This window comes from Convolutriloba macropyga, chromosome 13 (assembly GCF_964194025.1).
Source record: "Convolutriloba macropyga chromosome 13, txConMacr16.3, whole genome shotgun sequence".
Classification (NCBI taxonomy): Eukaryota; Metazoa; Xenacoelomorpha; order Acoela; family Convolutidae; genus Convolutriloba; species Convolutriloba macropyga.
The window spans coordinates 39,041,034-39,061,110 of NC_134480.1; the positions used below are offsets into that span (position 1 = coordinate 39,041,034).

The window sequence follows — 20,077 nt, forward strand, 5'->3', positions numbered from 1 at the left end:
CGGTCTGGCCAATACCTGTCTTGGGTCGCGGACTTCATCCTGGGAAAGCTTCGTGATGTGCATACAATTTCGGTTATATTTGCTACCATAGCTCGAAAGATGAATGTCGGGGTTTACGATGGTTCGACCCAAAATGAGAAGAACAGGACCCCCATCGACGCCTGTTGAACCTCAAAATTTGCCCAAAAATGGTATTAAACAAGAAATAATCTGGGTCAACTGGTGAAAGTCTATTGGTCTGTCATATATGGGTCTGAAATAGTTGTGGGTGAAATAAGTGAAAAGCAGTGGTCACCATGATCAAGCATGCTTTCTCGCATGGCGAATGCAAAGTAAGCCGATAGGCAAGCAAGCCGACAGAAAAGTAAGCCGAAAGTTATGTAATAGTTATGTAATCTATCAGAAATAATACATTGTCAGCCGTTACAATCAATACTGCGCGTAGTATTATAGTGCATAATGTATTCCAATGCAACAAAGAAACAAAAATGCGTCAATTTTTAGACATCTAGTGGGTACGGGCCTCAGAAGACCGCTGTCCATGGCCATGCCTCTCATCCGCTGTGGGATGTAATCCGGAAATAGCGGGCCGGTTATCGCGGCGAAGCCGCGACGCGCGCGATGCGCGCCCACCGGCCCGCCAGGGGCAACTTAAAATACGGGTATCCGAAAATTTTTCGGCTTACTTGACTTCATTTTCAAAATTCGGCTTGCTTGCCTAACGGTTTGCTTGACCGCCACCTTCTCGCATATATCCTATTAACAGTTTTTCTTTTCTTTATGATTCTCGTACTCACACATTTTTTTCTCGAAAACATTTTATCTTCCAGTGATTGAAAAAAGCGCAAAACTGCACTAAAATTTTGTAAATTAACAGAAAAAAGAGCAACAAGTTACTACGGTTTGGGTCGGGCAATAAAAGATGAGGTTTTATCGTTCTCTTCCCCGACCAAACTCCAAGTCAATAATATCAGTATAAATAAAATTCTAAATACAAGTCTTAATATTTGCTCTAAAACAAAGATTGTAGCAATTATATTAGTCCTGTGATTTTCATCCTCAGAAACAGGATAAATGGGTATCGCCCGGATTACTATGTAATGACAAGTGCTCTGTAATTGAGGGGTGCATAACATAACGGGGGCACCTACAGAAAAGATCCAATTTCTTTTAGAGCTATATGACTTACTAATTCTTATTTTTAGTTTCCTTTCGAGAGTGGTTATGTACCAGTTGGCGAAAAAACCCCCGTAGTACTACCCCCCCCCCCCCCGTAGCACTACCTTAGATATGATAAATTTATTGAAGCCTACTACTCGCTTGAGAGCAAATCGAACGACGTTAGTTGGTTATATGTATGTTTTTAATTACTGTGCAAGTCTAGTTGCAAATGTGACGAGCCTTTGACACGACCTGGATAAAATTAGGCATCTTTTTCTGTTGTGCCCCTCCCCCAAGCTTAGTGGGGCATATTATTTGCAACCCCAGATGCACGTGCCATATTTTTACACAATGAATTTATTAGTAATGACATTTGCACTGTATCTGGGGGTGCATAACGTTCTTGGGGGTTCAAAAACGCAAAAGATCCAAACTTTGAAAATCGATTCCCAAAAATGTCAAAATGTCTTTTAAAAAAATTTTGAGTGAAAATTGTCAATTAAAAAACTGTTTTCAAACTGCTACGTTTTTGGAATTAAATTTCAGACCCTTTGTGTTTCGAGAACCCCCACAGCTATGTTGTGACTAACCGAGAGGTCAGAGGAAGGTTTTAGCCGTTTTTTAGCCTTTTCAGCCCATTCCTGGCACAAATTTTAACAAAAGTGACCGAAATTGAAGCTGATTTCGGAGCTTAAAATATTTCTGGCATTTCCTGCAGAATACGAATAATAAAGAAAACCGGATCTTTTCCGTATGTGTCCCCCCAGTATGTTATGCGCCCCCCCCCCCCCCAGTTACAGAGCACGTGCCATTACATAGTAAATCATTATGTAAAAATATGGCACGTGCGTCTGGAGGGCACAAATAATATGCACCCACTAAGCTGGGGGGGGGGGGCACAAACGGAATAGATCAAGGAAACTTTTTACAGATTTCCATGTTTCTCGGGCGTTCAATCGGAAACAATAGCGTAAATGTTGATCAAGTGATGAATTGTAGCCGAAATGATTCTTGAAACCTGGCAATTGAGCAAAACGATAAAAAAAGGCCATAATTTAGAAAAGATCTTAATTTTTTGGAGGATATTATGGCTTTTTGACAATTTACCGGCCATTTTTGCGCTTTCCAAACCTATTTCGAACTATTCTTCGATTATTTCCTTAAGAGTTGTCTGAACCTAATTTGGTGAAATTGTTGGCCGTTTTCCGCGTTTTCGGATCTATTTTGTACTTTTCTTTTATTTTTTAGAATTTGTTTCTGAATGGCCAAATCATAGCCCAGATTTGAATTTAGACTGCCACGTGTAAAAATTGACACGATTAGAGCTTCGAAAATGAAAGGAGAATTGTATTAAGACAAGACCAGTACCGAAATTGACAAGGCATTTGGTCCAGGTTATTTCCTAATCAGCGGTTTTATGGCTGCAACAGTTCTGAAATTTTCGTCACTTCACCCTCATGCTAGCATGCCGGTTTTATACAAAAGTAAAGTCAAACATTTTGCTTTAATCTCTAATATGATAGTTCAAAACATCACTAGAAATTTTTTTCGATAACCATTGGTATAATTGAATGCAAACTTTGTAAATACGTATAAAAAAGTTGTCACTATTTAAATCTTAATGCAATAGTTCAATATCCAATTTATATTAAAAGCAAGTTCAAGATCCGTTTTCATAAGCATCTGCAAAAAACTTTATTTAACTGCAAAATTTCATTAAACTTTTGAAATACATAAATTGCAGAAATACATACTTACTTAATTGTAGTCCTTTTTTTTGCTCTCAAACAAAGATTGTAGCAACTTTTTTAGACCTCTGACTTTTCATCCTCAGAAACAGGATGAATGGGTATTGCCCGGAGGTCAATAAGTTATCGGATTTTTTCCGTTCGTCCTCCCTCCCCAGCTTCATGGATGCATATTATTTGCACCCCCTGACGCACGTGCCACATTTTTTTTGTAATCATTTACTAGGTAATGAGACCTGCTCTGTAATTGGGGATGCATCTGTAATTTAGATAAAATTTGGCATCTTTTTTGTTTTTGCCCAAATCCCAAGTATTGTGGGGCATATTATTTGCAACCCCAGACGCACTTGCCATATATTTACAAAATCTATTTATAATTAATGAATTGTGTACTGTATCTGGGGGTGCATAACGTTCGGGGGGGGCAAAATGCAAAAGATCCAAAATTTGAAAGGTGATTCCCAAAAACGTCTTTCAAAAAAAATTTAGAGCAAAAACTTTGAACAACAAGACAGTTCTTGAACTGCTACATTATTGGAGATAAATTTTAGCCCCTTTTGTGGAGTGTGTCGAGAACTGTCGGCCATTTTCTTTTTTTTTCAATTTTTTATACAAAACTTTTTTGAGCTTTTTAAAATTTTTTTAAAATCCATTTCTGACTGGCCACTTCTTGCCAGGAAAAAAATTTAGACTCGCCAAATCTTAACACATACTTCATTTTGACTGCCATGTGTAGAAATTGACACGACCTTAGCTCTGAAAATGAATTGAGAATTATTAACAATTATTAAACCATAACACATACATAGAAAACGTCATTACGATTCAAAACGACATTTTGCGAGCAAATTTGTATTCAATTGTAAGTGAAATTAAAAAACAACCTTTTTACATGTATTCTTAGCTGCCAATTGTGAACAACGCTCACCTTTTTTTCACCTAATCTTTTTGTTGGATTTTGAAACATATAACGCAGAAAACGTACGCAAAGTTCAGAACAAAGAAATTTTTACAGTAATTAGTTAGTTCCACGCTTAAAGTATTTAAAATTCACACTTAAAGTAATTGAAATTCACGCTTAGTGTAATTATTGTCATGCCTTTGCTGTTTACAGTTTTTATGTAAGCAGATTGAAACATAAAAATGACTGTCGAACAACGAAGCAAAAAATCAATTCAATCACGCATTAACTACGCTGACCATGATATATTCAACATTGAAAAATTTTTCCTTGAATAAAGTCAGCCAGAACAAATTCTGATGTCTGCGTATGCTCATTTGACTATTTTAATGATTTTGAAATTAAAATACTTAATACACACAAACAAGAACTTTCATTTTAGAGTTCACAAAACTGAAGCTTGCGATTGTTTATCTTTCTGAAGTAGCTGTACGCTCTAATTCTACATCCATAGTAAGGTTGTCAAAAGAAAAGTAATCATCTTCAATAAAGCTAAGTAATAGAAATAAGAAGGTCAATTCTTTTTCTTGTGCAGCTACTTATTTCAATGTCACTTTAAGAATTCTAGCGACTTTGACTACAGAAATTTATATGAAAATATTGTCAATAATTGGATGAAACGAAAAATGAAAAAAAAAACAGAAAATTTCTGCAACAAGCACACGATTGTTATCCAACTGACCGTTTTTGGAACAAAGATACTAATATCATCTGGTTTCAATTGGGTTTCAAACACGCGTCCATGTTAAAATCCTCAGGCTCTATCTGATAGGTAAGCAATAGTCATAAAATATTACGGTCGATAAAGATTTTAAAGGATGCTGACAGATCAAAAACTATTCTTTCTTCACATTTTACCATGCAAGAATACACAAAAAATAGAGGATGCAATCAACCATATTAGTCATTCTTTTCGTAAAAAATTAGCCCTCAGGCACATATGCTAATGTAAACGAGGCTGTTAAACGAGACTGTAAAACTATTCCATTTGAGACTTTAGATGCTGCAAGATTCTTTTAATTGAACTTTAGTTTTAAAAATTACAAAATTTCGAGCACATGAAAATCTTTCATGCTAAAAAGTTATCTTGCAAATTTCTTGCAAAATTGTTACCATCGAACTATAACTGAATAAATATATTTTTTATTCGGCCGTTTACTCTAGAAAATATTGGCGAATACGTTGCGCCGTTTATAGATTATACAATTTGACCTAAACCACTATCAAACTTATCACAAAGGATTTAAATTGAAAAAAAATGAATGGTTTGTATGTAATTGCTAGACCTGATTTTGTTCCTTTTATTTATCTCAAGTCAAATAAACGTCATAATGCGAATTGATTTATTGGGGCTAAATTTCTGCTATGCTTATCCAAAAACTTATCTTTTAATATCATAAATTTTGTGAGTTTGGTTAATTTCTCAGCGTAATTTATCAGTTTAAAGTTTTTGAATTATTTTGCATTTCATTGCGTCAAATGAGGTTAAAATACACTGCTAATCATTGCCAGCAGGAACTGAGTGCAACTGAAAAAGGAAATCATGAATGAGTACAAAGTCTTTGTCAAAGTTTTTTCAATATTACTGGTTGTATCGAAATAAATATTGTCACAACCGGTAATTTTTGAGGTCATTTTTTTCGTAAACAATTTGCTAGATTGCAAAAGGTGATGCCAGAATCTTGAAAGATTGTAGGATATAGCAGAGATAGATTTATCAGTTCATTCCATTACACAGAATTTGCAAACAAAGCTGTGTATCGCGGTAAAAAAAATCACTTTTTTTTGAAAAATATATATACTTGAAAACGTCAATGTTAATCAATAAAAATATAAAAACTTTTGGGAGTGTACGGACAGCAGTAACAATAACCATGCTACAAAAATCAAACAAAAAGCTCAAAAATTCTTCAGATTTGTCAAGGTTACATGTTTTTGAGCAAATGGTACTATAACCATAAGATCTGTGTTTCCCATACAAAAATTTGTTATCCACAGTAGTTGTCAACATTTACGACCAAAAAAACTATCCCAAAAAACTTTAATTGTTATTAACTGCAAAAGTTCGCAGCAAAACCATTCGAGGATTTAGAAGATAATCAGAAGTTTTGAAACTGAGCATGTTACGACTCGCAAGTACAAATATGTCTCTGAGTTAGGTCTCAGTAATAAATAAATAAATCCCATCAATGAAAACTAATTTTTAAGATTAATAAAAGAAACTAAACTCTAAAAAGCTTGGACAATGATTACGCTATACAAAAGCGCCAACAGAAAAGTTCATGCTTTTATGTCACTCTTTCCCAGGCCACTGTGGTTCACCAAACAAACTACCGAAGACTTAAAAACAGGAAATTATCGTTTGCTCCGCATCGTGATTCAAAATTAAGACAAGCGTTTTAAAAAGAGGAATAAATTTTTATCTCGGAAACTGCAGTTGTCATACGCGCTGTTTCTATAAAATAAAATTCTTGCAAAAATCCAGATCTTAATGATGGCAGAGATAAAAGGCTAAAATCAATAAGAAAAATTCTAAAAAGGAGCACAAGATGTTTAAGATCGACAAAAGAGCATCACAGAGCAATTTTTCGGAACATTTTTTGAGTGAATTAACTCAAAACGATTATTAAAATTATCGGCCAATTTATTAGAATAGAGCTTAATCAGAGCGTGAATTGATAGTAATCAATGAGATTTGATTCGAAATTTGAAATATTTCTCAAAATTGTCTAGAATGATTGTTTTTGATCAACTATGAGCTACAATTAAAAGAACCCTCGTGCATGCATATGACTCATTAAGTTGATAAAATACAGCCTAAACATAACCAGAAGTGACATGTACATGATAATGATCTTCAAAAAATGCATGATGCAAATAGTACTGATTCAGGGCTGCAAAGCTCCTTTAGGTAGCTCCAGGCATGAAAAACAAGTTGAAGATCCGATAGTGTACATTATAATTTCGTAAACTCCTGTAGATCTGCAGCCAGTGGTTAGAAATACCATTGGAGAGGCTTCCAGAGAGGTGGGCAGAGGCTGTGTGAGGATCAGCATACCCTCAAACAAAGGGGAATTTCAATGCGAACTCAAAAATGTTTTGTGTGTGCCTGACTATTCTTCAAACCTCTTTTCAGTCTCAAGATGCACGGAGTGGGAACATAATTTCACTTTCGAGAAAAAAAATAGCTGCATGAAGCTCCAGAATGGAACCCGGGTAAAATTAAAACAAGAAAATAATTTGTTTCACTTACCCTCTAGCTTTCTAGAAATCAAGATGAGTTCCAACAATGTGAAACTAGGCAGTGCAAGGAAGTGGCACAGAGCGATTGGTTCATTTGAATCTAGCAGATGTGGTCAGGCAGGAATGCACCACAGACAGAGTGGGAACTCTGTGATGTATGCAATGCGTACAAAGAGTGAAGCACTGGCCAGCCTGAAGAAGTTTTTTCTCAGTGTGGGGACGCCCAAGAAGCTGAGACAAGATAATGCGAAGGAGTTTCTCTCAAAGCAGTTCAAGAAGTACTGCTTAGATGCAGGCATTCTACAGGAGAATACCATAACAGAGACGCCACAACAGAATTGGTTAGCTGAGAGTTGCAACAGGACACTGCCGGAGATGGCATGATGGTTGCTCATTAACTAAGGTCTTCCCAAGATGATGTGGGAAGCAGCAATTCTTCACGCAACAAGGATCAGGACTTGATTGTGCGACAAGAAGAAGAAAAATGCCCAGCAGTGCTGATGTGAGGTATGAAACCTAACCTTTGAATTAGAAAATTATCTAATTTTGGTCGCACAGTCTTCATGAGGAAGAGCAAGTCAGCAAACTTGAACCTAAGGCTTCGAAAGAAAAATTTGCGGGTTAAACGGAAGGAGACAAGAAATACCTGCTGTATGCAGCGAATACACGCAAGGTGGTGGCAGTTCGAGATGTGATCATCAAAGAGTCAGAAGTGGGCTCAATCCCTGACAACACAACGGCGCTCGACCTAGTATATGAGGGGTCAGCGCAACTGAGGATCTGACACCCAGATGGTGGTCATCAAGACAGTTGCAACAAAGAGGAGAAGGGCAGATCTAATGCAAAAAAGAGGAGTGTCATGACGCAGAGAGTGGAATGAACACCCAAGAAACAACTTTGAGACGAGATGCCTCGGATGTTGAGGAAGCAGCACTAGGTGAAGAATCTACTGCAATAAGAGGGAGTCGCAGAAGGAGTCTCAGAGTCTAATAGGAAGAGAGTGACACAGAAGACTTCTCATAGTCAGAGACAATTGGTTTCTTTGAAGAGGCATTTGAACAATCGGACAGGGCAGAGCCCAGACATGGGACACGAACAAGGAAAACTCCGCAATTTTTTAGAGAAGTCAGGGCACATCTTGTTGCGACTGACGATGACTTTGTGGAACTCAGAACAGTCTACGAAGCCATGCAAAGTGACGACTGGGACAATGCACTGGGCAATGAAAGATGAGGTCAAGGCATCGCAAGACAACGAGACTAGGAACCTAGTGAGACCTTCCACAGACAGAGACGTCTTAAAGGGCAAATAGGTCTACAAACTGTGATTGGGACCCACTGGTCAAATCGACAAATACAAAGAACGCTATATGGTGAAAAGTTTCAAACAAGTGGAAGGACTGGGCTGCTTTTTGACTTTTGCGCCTAAATGTAAGCCAGATACATTCAAGGTTCTACTTCAACTATCAACGAAGTAGGGCCATGTGATGCACCATTATGATGCCAAGGCGGCTTTCCTACACTCACCAAAAAGGAAGAAGTGTATCTGGAACAGCCACAAGAGTTTGTAAAACATAGACTAGATGGAGGAAAGTTAGTATGTTGACTGAATAAATCAATTTATGGTTTGAAATAGGCAGCTAACAACTGGTATAAGGAACTGGACAACTTCCTACTGAGACAGTCCTTCACTAGAAGCAGGAATGATCACTAGAAGCAGGAATAAGAGGGAGTCTCAGAGGGAGAATGAGAGTCTCATAGGAAGACTGTGACACAGAAGACTTCTCATAGTCAGAGACAGTTGGTTTGTTTGAAGATTCATTGGAACAATTGGACAGGGCAGAGTGCAGAAAAGTGAAACGAACAAGGAATACTCCGCAATTTTTTAGAGAATTCAGAGCACATCTTGTTGTGACTGACGATGACTATGTGGAACTCAAAACAGTCTGCGAAGCCAAGCAAAGTGACGACTGGGACAATGCATTGGGCAATGAAAGATGAGGTCAAGGCACTGCAAGACAACGAAACTTGGAACCTAGTGAGACCTTCCACAGACAAAGACACGTCTTAAAGGGCAAATGGGTCTACAAACTGTGATTGGGACCCACTGGTCAAGTCGACAAATACAATGAACGCTATATGGTGAAAATTTTCAAACAAGTGGAGGGACTGGGCTGCTTTTTGACTTTTGCGCCTAAATGTAAGCCAGATACATTCAGGATTCTACTTCAACTATCAACAAAGTAGGGCCATGTGATGCACCAGTATGATGTAAAGGCGGCTTTCCTGCACTCACAATGGAAGAAGAAGTGTATGTGGAACAGCCACAAGAGTTTGTAATACATAGATCAGAGGGAGGATAGTTAGTATGTTGACTGAATAAATCAATTTATGGTTTGAAACTGGCAGCTAACAACTGGTAAGGAACTGGACAACTTCCTACTGAGACAGACCTTCACTAGAAGCAGAAATGATCACTGCTTGTTCGCGAGAGTAAAGACAGAGGTTCACACCTTCATCTTGGTCTGGGTTAACGACATCATAGTAGCATCAAGAAGCATGCCATTTATCTTCGATGTCAAGAAGGCACTCGATTTGTTATTTAATATGGAGGACAGAGAGAGACTGTACTGGTTTCTGCGTCCACGATTTAGACGAGAAGAGGGCAAAGTGACAGTCGTCCAAGAACGCTACAGAGAAACAATGCTCGAGCAGTTTCGAATGGATTAATGCAAAACCTCAAGAACTCAAATTGATTTGCACTTGAAACTTCAGACAGCACAGAACAAAGACGAAGAAGTGGACGAAAGGATCTACAGAAACTTAGTTGGAACACTTCTGTATCTGGCCAAACAGACGAGGCCAGCCATCATGTTCACAGTCAACGTTCTGTCCAGACAAATGAATGCGCCCACCAATCAACACTGGGTATGCGGAAAACAATTTTTGCGATATCTTCGGGGTTCAAAAATTTTAAACTTATCTACACAAAAGAAGTTGGTTTTGATTTGGTGGGGAAAAGTAATGCAAGAGTGATCTGGTGTTGTGAACGACAGAAAATCAACGACGGCCTATTATTTCAAGCTCAACGGACGTGGCGCAGCACTCAGCTGGGTTGTCAAGAGGCAAGCCACAGTTGCTCTTTCTTCATAAGAAGCAGAATATCAGGACACAGCGGCAGCAGTTCAGGAAGCATTGTATCTGAAACAACTTCTGGAGGATTTCGGCATCCAACAGAAACATCCAATAGCATTTGGAGAGGACAACCAGAGTTTTATCAAATTGTAACGAAGTCCAGTCATGTACAAGAGGAGCAAAAACGTTGAGACAAAATTTCCTTTCATTTGAGACAAGACGGAAGATGGGAATATTTCAATTGATTATTTTCCTACTTGCAAAATGCGAGCCGACATCTTCACGAAATTTTTACCCGTATCAAAGATGGAAAGATTCAGAACTGTTTTGACGGGAACAGTTAATATAGTCTTGAAATTAGTGAGAATTAATAGAAAGAAAGTTTAAATTACCAGATTACCAATACAGGAGCAAATTGAATCAATATTCATTTCAAATTGGTGAATGTAGATAACTAATCTTAGATTGAGATTATTTTTTGTAAAGTCTTCTCATCAAGCATCGAATGATTATGATACCACCGGAAATGTGAACGAATACTTAGAATAGTGTAAATGCATACCATCTACGGTATCCCCTGCGACTGATTCCTAGGAATTTTGCAAAAGCAAACCATATTGGGTAACCCTTGCGATCCCCATTTTAAATCATGGTGTAAAGATTAGTTTTGTATCTTTACCTTCTCGCACCGATAACGGGTATATATACAGCTGATTTTTGAGCCTTTTTTTTCATTTCCAAAATTAAATCACCATCTTGATCTAATTATCAGATCTTATCTGTAAATCTCTAAATTCTACTGTAAAATATCATTTTTGTTATTCTCTCGTTTTGAGAAATTAATCTTTCTACTTATTCAAAAACGCTTTTTAGTCCGCTTGCAAAAAATCTTAACCCAGCGAAACACTATGTTGTGTTATCTTTGGACAAAAAAAGCAATTTCATCACAAATTAAACTTCAAAGAGTTCTAATTGCCTAAAACTGTTTTTTTTTAATTTTTTATATATCCGATAATCGAGACCCTATTGTGACTTTTTTGAGCCACCATATGGAGAGAAGCAAATCTGCTATTTGTCTTTTCAGTTCTCAATTAGGATTATGAGAAACGTATATGCATTTGATTATCTATTGATCTTTATGATTTCTTTCTAATTGACAAGTTTGGTATCAGACTGTAGATTGTAGCTAAATTAATCCTGGGTCAGGTGCTAAAGTGGGCAACAGAAACGGTGGGCGTGACTGAAAATGATGACGTAATGTTTTTGCTAATTTCACCAATTAGGCATCTTGAAAAGTTACGAATATTTCCGGTCTTGAAGCAAGTTTGAAATATTTTTCATTCTTGTCACTGATGTCCGCACACGCGCAAAATTGTATTCTTAAAAATAAGTACTTGGCTATGCTATGACGTTTTCGATTGTGTTTAATCAATAAAAGCGTGCATGATCTTACGACATTTGTAGTCGGTTCACAAGGTTAGCATTCATCGACGATTTATGAAAGATTAACGACTTTTTGCAAGAACTTTGAAAGATTGACTTCCGGACTCTAATAGAGATTTTACAAATTAGGAGTAACCTTGTGTTCAACCTTTCACCTTTTCCATTGTTTCCACCCTTAAAACTTAGTGAACTAACGTAGAAATAATTTTTTTAATCCATTCTGGCTACGCTTTTGGCGATATTTGACGAACGACAACTCGATCCGATGCGCAAGATTCTACACCGCGGTTGCCACGATACAGAAATTAAAATAACCTTGAAAACTTACCTATGCTTTTCGTCGAATACGAATTCCCAGAGGTAGCGTCTGCTTTTCTATGGAAAACCAGGGAAGCAAGCAGGAGTATTGTCATCAAATTCAATGCCACGTGAAAAAACAACTTGTGCTGTGTGAATGAACTGGTGTTGAGATAACAAGTCGCCGAAGCCATAACTTTTGATTAAAAATTTGAAACTAACAGAGTGGAAAAAACAGCAATCTTCCCAGTCTTGAGGATAAGAAAATGGGGAAATAAAAATGCTACGTATATAAAAAGAGTTCAGGTGCAAACACAAATTGCTATTAACTAAGGTAAGTTATAAATTTTTCGCCTCAGGTTATTACGCCGGACAAGTTTGTTCAACATTTTAATTAACATATGTTGCCATTACCAGAAATTACTAACTTGGTTCAGAGCGGGGGTTAATTTATAGCGACATAGTCAATACTTGGGAACAAAGGCTGCTTTTAAGCTACAAGGGGTGGAATAAAATGGGTGAAAAGGGGGGCTTTTATTATATTATTATTTTATTACATAACTTCTTCCCCAAGATACAAAAGCGACCCAAGAAAACCGCAAAAAAGTGCTTTTGGGTAAATTGGAAAAATTCGCCCGCTTTTTTTCACCAAGTTCGAAAAATGTAATAACACGTTCAGTCCCGCTGGTTATAGTATATGGTTATATTATGATGTATTGGTTTTAACCCCAATTTGCTGATTAAAAAGTTATATAGCGCGGGCAGCCACGGTTGTTAAATTAAATATGAATTAAAGCGAAAAGGTGCGAGTATTTGCAATTTATAAAGCTATGGATATTTACACGGAAATGCATCTTAAAACTTGAAGAAGACTACAAAGGCTTTTATCTGAGACTAAAAAACAAACAAATACGCCGTTTTTCCATATTGCGGCCATTTTAAGAAATATAGAATAGATTAACAGTATAAAACGCGAAGAATAAGTGCGAAAAAAGTGCTATTGAAATATGTGCGAAGTTTTCTTTTCTAGCGGTTGTAAAAAACTGAAGAAACTGAAAAAAGGCGAGCGCACACCTTAAGCGAACGAGAACAAAGAGAAGACGGTTATATTTTATTTTGATTCACAGAAGATAAATTGTTAAAACAAAATCAATAACAGGGAACTGCGAAATACTATTTTGGCTGCTAAAATAAGCAAAAAGAACTACATACGTGTATTAGAGAAGCGAAAAAAAATTGATAGTTCAAAACGCATATACAGCTAATATTAGCGCATCAACTTTGACCAGGTAAGGGAAAGAAAACAAAAAATGATAATTTGATCAAGTGTGAAAAGTAAATAAGGTTAAACATTGATTTGTAACATAGGCAAGAAAGCCCCACAGGGTAAGACTTGATAATTGATATATTTCAAATCAGAATTGTGACAAAAATATATTATTCCTTCTTTTGTGTGGCGTGAAAACAAAAAACAAAGAACAACTATGATTAGATAACAATAAAAAACAAATAAGTATGAGCAACGATAAACCTAAACTAGCTAGCTATATATCCAAAAATTCCCTGTCAAAATTTGCATGAATAGCAACGCCTTTTCGGGCTGCTTTTAAATTACTCTTTTTCCATCTTTTTCCATCTTTTTTACGCATAAGCCATAAAATACATGGTTTCGATAAAGTTGAGAAGGATAACCAACTTAAATCTTATCCGGTCTATCCTAATTATAACCAAATGCAAAATACAGTCTACGTGAACAAAACTGCTACTTTTATACATGTCCGGACCCTAGTTCCATAGTACGTCAGTACTGATTCATCTTAATCGCAGTACTAATATTTTACTGTTCATGTTCAGTTCAGCGTTTTTTTTGCGCTGTTCATAGTTAGCTCAGTCTAGAAAATGATATGGCCTGAACTTTCACAGAATTCGAAAATCGCCTGGTGGGTTTGAAAAGCCAAGAACAAAGACATTTTTAAAGTTGATATTATCAGAATACGGTCTCAGTGAAAATATAGAATTGAAATATCGTGATTCAGAGCTGATTTACTACCGAATAGGGCGATTAAACAAACGTAAAAATTAATTACAAACACGTTAAGCTGAGGGTTATTGAAAGCAATTGGTGAGATCTGAAGATCTGAAAAGCCCCCCCCCCCCCCCCACACACACACACACCATATCTAATCGCAACTGAACTATGTTAAAAAATCTGATAACATTGCAAAAACGCTTATGATTTCAGTAACTAATTTGAAACCGCGCTATATGTATAAGAAAGTGTTGAATGTAATTTTACCCTAAAGTCTTACAAGGTGAATTTGGTTCTGGAATAACCGGTTATTAATGACATCAAAAGGTAATTTCCGTAGTCGGTTGAAAAATTGCCTTGATTTATGACCCACGGTTTATGATTACATCTCACGCTAATTCTAATGTTTGTTTTTCTCCATGGCTTGAAATTGGCTGCGGTTCAACAAAGTTTGTCATACGTTTGCTATTTTTGCGTGTCGCGTCTAATTGCTTCAAAACTTGCTTCTCTAAAGCTTTGATTGTTGAAATTGAACACGTTTCTACCAAAAATAAACATTACTAGACAAAATAAAGCTGACATTTTGTCCATTCTACTTCTCTAAATCCAGAAAAGGCATGTCAATTAATGTAAAAAGGTCAATACAGTGAAACTTAAGGCGATAAAATAATTTATATATTAATTGGTAATACACAATATTTTTGTCCTTTGTCGCCAAATTTCGAATAATAGCGCACTTATTATTTAAAGGCAGGGACACTGGTTTGACCACACTAATTTGACTAGAAACGTTGCAAAATGTCTGGTAAGAACTTTACGAAGTTTTAGAGGGTCGTTTTATTTCTCACAAAAACACCTTGTGTTCAATTGATTTTTCAAAAAATGTTACTAGCTTTCTGAGAAGCTTTACACTATATAAAAAACATGATTGATGCAGATGGAGATTTCAAAAAGCCAAAAACCAAAATTCAAAGATTAAATTGATGAAAAAAATAGTCATATACAACGACGAAATAGCTATGGCATAGGTTCTTTTTTATAAGACCTTCTCTATTTCAGAATAATCAAATCTGAGCATAAAAATGCTGCATTAATTCTCAAAGATCATTTAAAAATAGATTTCATTTCTTTTTTCGTTTGATTACTCGTATGACAGTGTTGTCTACTGCGAAAGTTGATCAAGTTTGAATCTTTATTTACCGAAATATTCAACATTGAAGTTTTTGCAATGTTGTATCCAAGTTTTTGCATTCCATGTATTCAGATTTGATATAAAAAAGAAAAAGTAACTCCACCAACGCAGTTTACTAAGCGTTGTTTGTTTTTATATCAGGTAGTAGGCCTATTCAACGTTGATAACCCTGTGAAATTTTATCTCAATAGCATTTGTGGTTGATCAGATATCATTGAAAAACCTCTAATTTGAGACTAATTGGTTTTTTGAAGTTTTGGATTTTTGCTTAATCGAAGCTCAAAAAAGTTGTTATTCAGTAAAACAGAACGAATAGTTGTTTGAAAATTTTGAGTATCAACTAATGCAACGATAATCTAGAGTACAGCGGATAATACAATTCTCAAAAGTTAACTGCAAAAACACAATATCTCGACAGATTTGAAACCGCTGAAACGAACTGGGCGGTGTAAAGTTTTTTTGTCTTTGATAGGTTAGCAGCCGTTACATCTCCTACAAAATATTCCTGAGTCTAAATTGAAACAATTCTGAGCATCAATTACAAATAATTTACAAGCATCATCTACGAGTTGAACTTCTGAAGGTATTTTTAATTAATTTGATTTGAATTAAGATTAAATAAAAATCTTTGTTCATAACAAATATTTTGGCATGTTGTAATTGACCTAATATTTGTTCAATGGCATGCAATCTTTAGAATAGCTTGAAGAGTTTTGCTGTAAATTGATGCGCATATTTTCAATACTATGTTGAGTTGGGACTATTTTGTCGGAGACTGTTTCGTGTGTGAATAGTTTGCTATTCGTGACTGTTTTGTTCAGCAATGTTTTGTCTGTTCACCGTACTTTGGTAAAATTATGGAAAACTGAGAATTGAACGCTTACGGCGCAGCAATTTTGTTCTAATTTAGAATTCGGGTATTTACTGCTTATATTTCATTCAGGTACGTTAGTGTTGGTTATCAAAATTTTTCAAGGTTTTAGAATATGCCGCGAGAATGTAATTAGTTTCCGATATTTCATCGATAATTAATACAAAATTAGCATTTTCTAAATTGACATCAAAACTGTCATAACTGAAGATTTGTCTCCATTATGTGAAACGTTTTTTAATTGATCCAATGTGTTGTATTATCCGTACTCAGTGGAAACTGACTTTTTACCACATTCTAAACCCGCTGGCAGAGAATTTAAATCTTGGTTCAGAGCCTTGCTACATAAAAATCAAGGTGCATAAAAGTTAATGCTGATCTTTGGACTAATTGTTTTTTTTCGGCGAGCTGAATAAGTAAATGAACTGAACAAATTGAGCTCAGTTGCTCACTAGGAAAATCAATATAATTAACAATAATATAACTCATAAAAATAAAAATTTGGTGTCTTAATTGATAAAAAAAAACTTGTAGTGGCAAACTTTTCCTAATTGTGTTAAATAATTTTCTAATAACTTCTAAGCGTTCGATGTTAAAGATTAGTAAGCTAATACCGGCGCACGCAAATTACGAAACGATTGGCTTGAAAGATTAACTGTTACACGACAATATATGATAAGGATAAAAAGACACAAAAACGCCAATTTTGTGTCGACAATCAAAATACGATACCTAATATAAATTGTAGAATTAGGAAGAATTTTTCTAAATATCTACAAAGATTTCTCTTGAAATGAACCTCTAAACGGTACTTCAGCGAACATAATCAAACAAACCAAAAAACAACAGGACGAAAATGAAATTGAGGAGATGAAGAGAGCGAGTTTTTAAAAATATCGTAGCAATTGTCTTGTGTACATTTCATTTGAGCAGACATTTTCGTTTTGTTTATTTATAATAGCGTGAAATTCATTATTTATCAGTTTCTCTGTGTTCGGTAGACAAACTGACATAATCAATGTATTGCATCGATTATCAATCAACCACTTTTCATTTTTTAAATTATATACTTTTGTCTCCTCGAGAAAGAAAATTGAGGAAAACTTTCAGATGACAGCGTTGGACGTGAATTGTGAACATGAATTTGATGATGAGCAATCGTTCAAATCGTCATCTGTTAAGCTCCTGCACTTTAAAGCCACTTCCTTAGACTTGTATTTTTTCAAACGATCCAGCACTTCAAGTTAGCAGATTCGATCATTTTAATTTAGCCAAGAATATGCGTCCTAATTTTATATCACTCGAATGCCCAGGTCTAGACCCCGACTTAAGAAAAGACTTTAAAAGTCCAGTGGGGGGATATTGACTAAAAATAACCGGTGGAAGTTCCTAGTTAAGGTCGAGCATTTCTAATATCTGAAGAAACGTGTTAGAAATTGATGAAAGTAATTTTTTTATTGGCGACAGAATATCTGATCCTTGAATGATTAACAGGAAACGTCTGACTTAGGGCACTTTTAATAGCAAAAAATTTTTTAAAAAAAATGTTTTCTTCCTTTCTTACAAAATGGAAACACATTTTTGCGAATTAGTATTGTCAAGATATGATAAAAGACAGTAAAAGATTTTATAACAATTTATCAGACAAACTCAGTGACATGAAAAAATGTCAGATCTCATACGGTAAATCTAACTGTGTGAAATTTAATTGTGTGTCTTATAACAAAGTCAGAAGGACTTACATAGTAAAAGAAAAAACTATTTTCTGGCGATGACCAATTATACCCGGGTCGAGAAAAAATTGGAAAAATATGTAAGATAAGCGGTGAAGAGTTAGTTTTTTCACCGCAAATTTCGTACAAAAGTTTGCGGTGAAATGCGGTGAAAATATGTAAGTTCGCCGCTAGAATAAGCGGCGATCGTACAAAAATTCACCACAATTCATCGCTAAAATATGTACTTTCACCGCACTAACAAGGGTTCGAACCTCTCACCTCCTGCATGGCAGTCACTTCTTCTTCCACTGCGGCATCCCTCCCTAAATTTAAGCATTTTTCTTTTGAATTTAAACCAAATTTCTACTTTCTGTATAATTTGCGCGGTGAATTTTTGTAAGACTTGCGATTTTTAGCGGTGAAATTACATATTTTAGCAGTGAAATGTGGTGATTTTTTGTAAATCCACCGCTTACTCTAGTGGTGAAATTACATAAATTCACCGCTCAGAAAAAAGTGTCAAAAAGATGGGGTAGTTTTAGTGGGAGGGTAAACCTAACAATTCCTCCCTTACTCCCCATCAATTTCACCACATTCTTTGCTGATCTCACACAATTTATGTAAGTTCAGCACTAAGCTGAGCGGCGAATTTGTGTAATTTCACCGCATTCACCGCTTATCTTACATTATTTGGACAAGTTTTTTCGAAGTGGTCAATTTATGTAATTTCACCGCTAAATTCAGCGGTGAATTTATGTAATTTCACCGCTACCAGATAAAGGTTTTTTTTCACCGCATTCACCGCCTGATTTATGTAATTTCACCGCATTCACCGCTTATCTTACATAATTTTGCGTTGAATGGCGGTGACACCTCGACCCGGGTACTACTGTTTTGCTTCTGACCAAACGTGGCGCCTGTACAGACAGATAAGATTGGTCGTAGTTTGCCGTTCTTTAATTCTATTTGCGATAATTGACAACTTCCAAGGTTTGCTGATACTTGAAATTGAGAATGTCAGCGTCTTTCATGGTATTGTGAACAGCATCCTCGTCGTCTATTACTTTGCTAAAGATTTTCTTGCTGTTCTTTTTTGGCCTTCTTTGGTGCCTTTTTCAAGTTATCGTATATTTTCTAAAAAATAATTTTTTTAGTTCCTTTTGAAAGAAGTTCATAGCAATTATTACGACTCGAAGAGGAGTATTGATAATCTACAGGTTTTTACGACTCGAAGAGGAGTATGGATATTCTAAATGTTTTTACGACTCGAAGAGGAGTATTGAGATTCTACAGGTTTGTTACGACTCGAAGAGGAGTATTGAGGTTCTACAGGTTTTTTTTTAGCAGAAAGCAAGTTTGTTCATGACTTGAATTTTGACTTCTTTCTGTTCGAGCATTTATCTCCGTTTTTGATTGTTGACTTGTGTTTTCGAACATTGGACATTAACAGTAGCTTCGTTTGTAATGTATAGTAGTTAGGAACTGCTGGTAATGTTCAAGGTGAAGAGGTCATTATGATATTTTTTGTTCCTATATAAGTCACCCCTAATTATCTAAACTACACCGCACAAACCCCCCACCACCTATCTACCACCCAACACCTACCTACCGCCCACGCATCCCCTCAACTAACCCCTCCCTTCACCTAGCAACCCCAACCTACCCCCCCCCCCCCAACTAGCCCAGCACTACCCACCTCCCCTACCTATCTACTCACCCACACACCCAACTACCTACCCCTTCCCCCGCCTCAACTTACGCCCCCCCCCACACCTACCCCTACCCACCAAACTACCCCCTCCCTTCACCTAACTACCCCCCCCCCCCCCACCCCCTACCCCCCAACTACCCCAGCACTACCCACCTCCCCAACCTATCTACCCACCCACCCCACCTAGTTCCTCAAGCACCTTAAAAATTGTCGGCATATTTAAAACACTTTAATGTGGTCTGTTGGGCTACTTTTGTTTTTTTTCTCTGGTCTATTTTGATGTTCTGATTTCGGTAAGGTTAGGTTAGAGATTATAATGCACGACGATTCGAGTTGTTTCCGTTAATCTACCGGCTATGTTTTTTTTCTAGCAGAAAGAAAGTTTAATCATTACTTGAATTTTGACTTCTTTATGTACGAGCATTTACCTCCGTTTTTGATTGTTGACTTCTGTTTTCGAACATTGGACTCTCTCAATAGCTTAGTTTGTAATGTATAGCAATTGGTAACAGTCTGTAATTCAAGGTGAAGAGGCCAATTTGAAAAAAATTGATCCCATTTAACTACCTAAC

General features: G+C 36.4%; 1 protein-coding gene across 1 annotated transcript in view; it reads right to left on the bottom strand.

The window, feature by feature from the left end:
- The window catches only part of LOC142352047 (glutamate receptor 3-like), an 80,292-nt gene extending 67,221 nt beyond the window's left edge, over window positions 1-13,071 (bottom strand). Inside the window, exon 1 of the mRNA XM_075404394.1 lies at window positions 12,019-13,071. Within this exon, the coding sequence (XP_075260509.1) occupies window positions 12,019-12,181 (163 nt within the window). The 5' untranslated portion in view covers window positions 12,182-13,071. The remainder of the gene's footprint in view (window positions 1-12,018) is intronic.
- Between the last annotated feature and the right edge of the window lie 7,006 nt (window positions 13,072-20,077).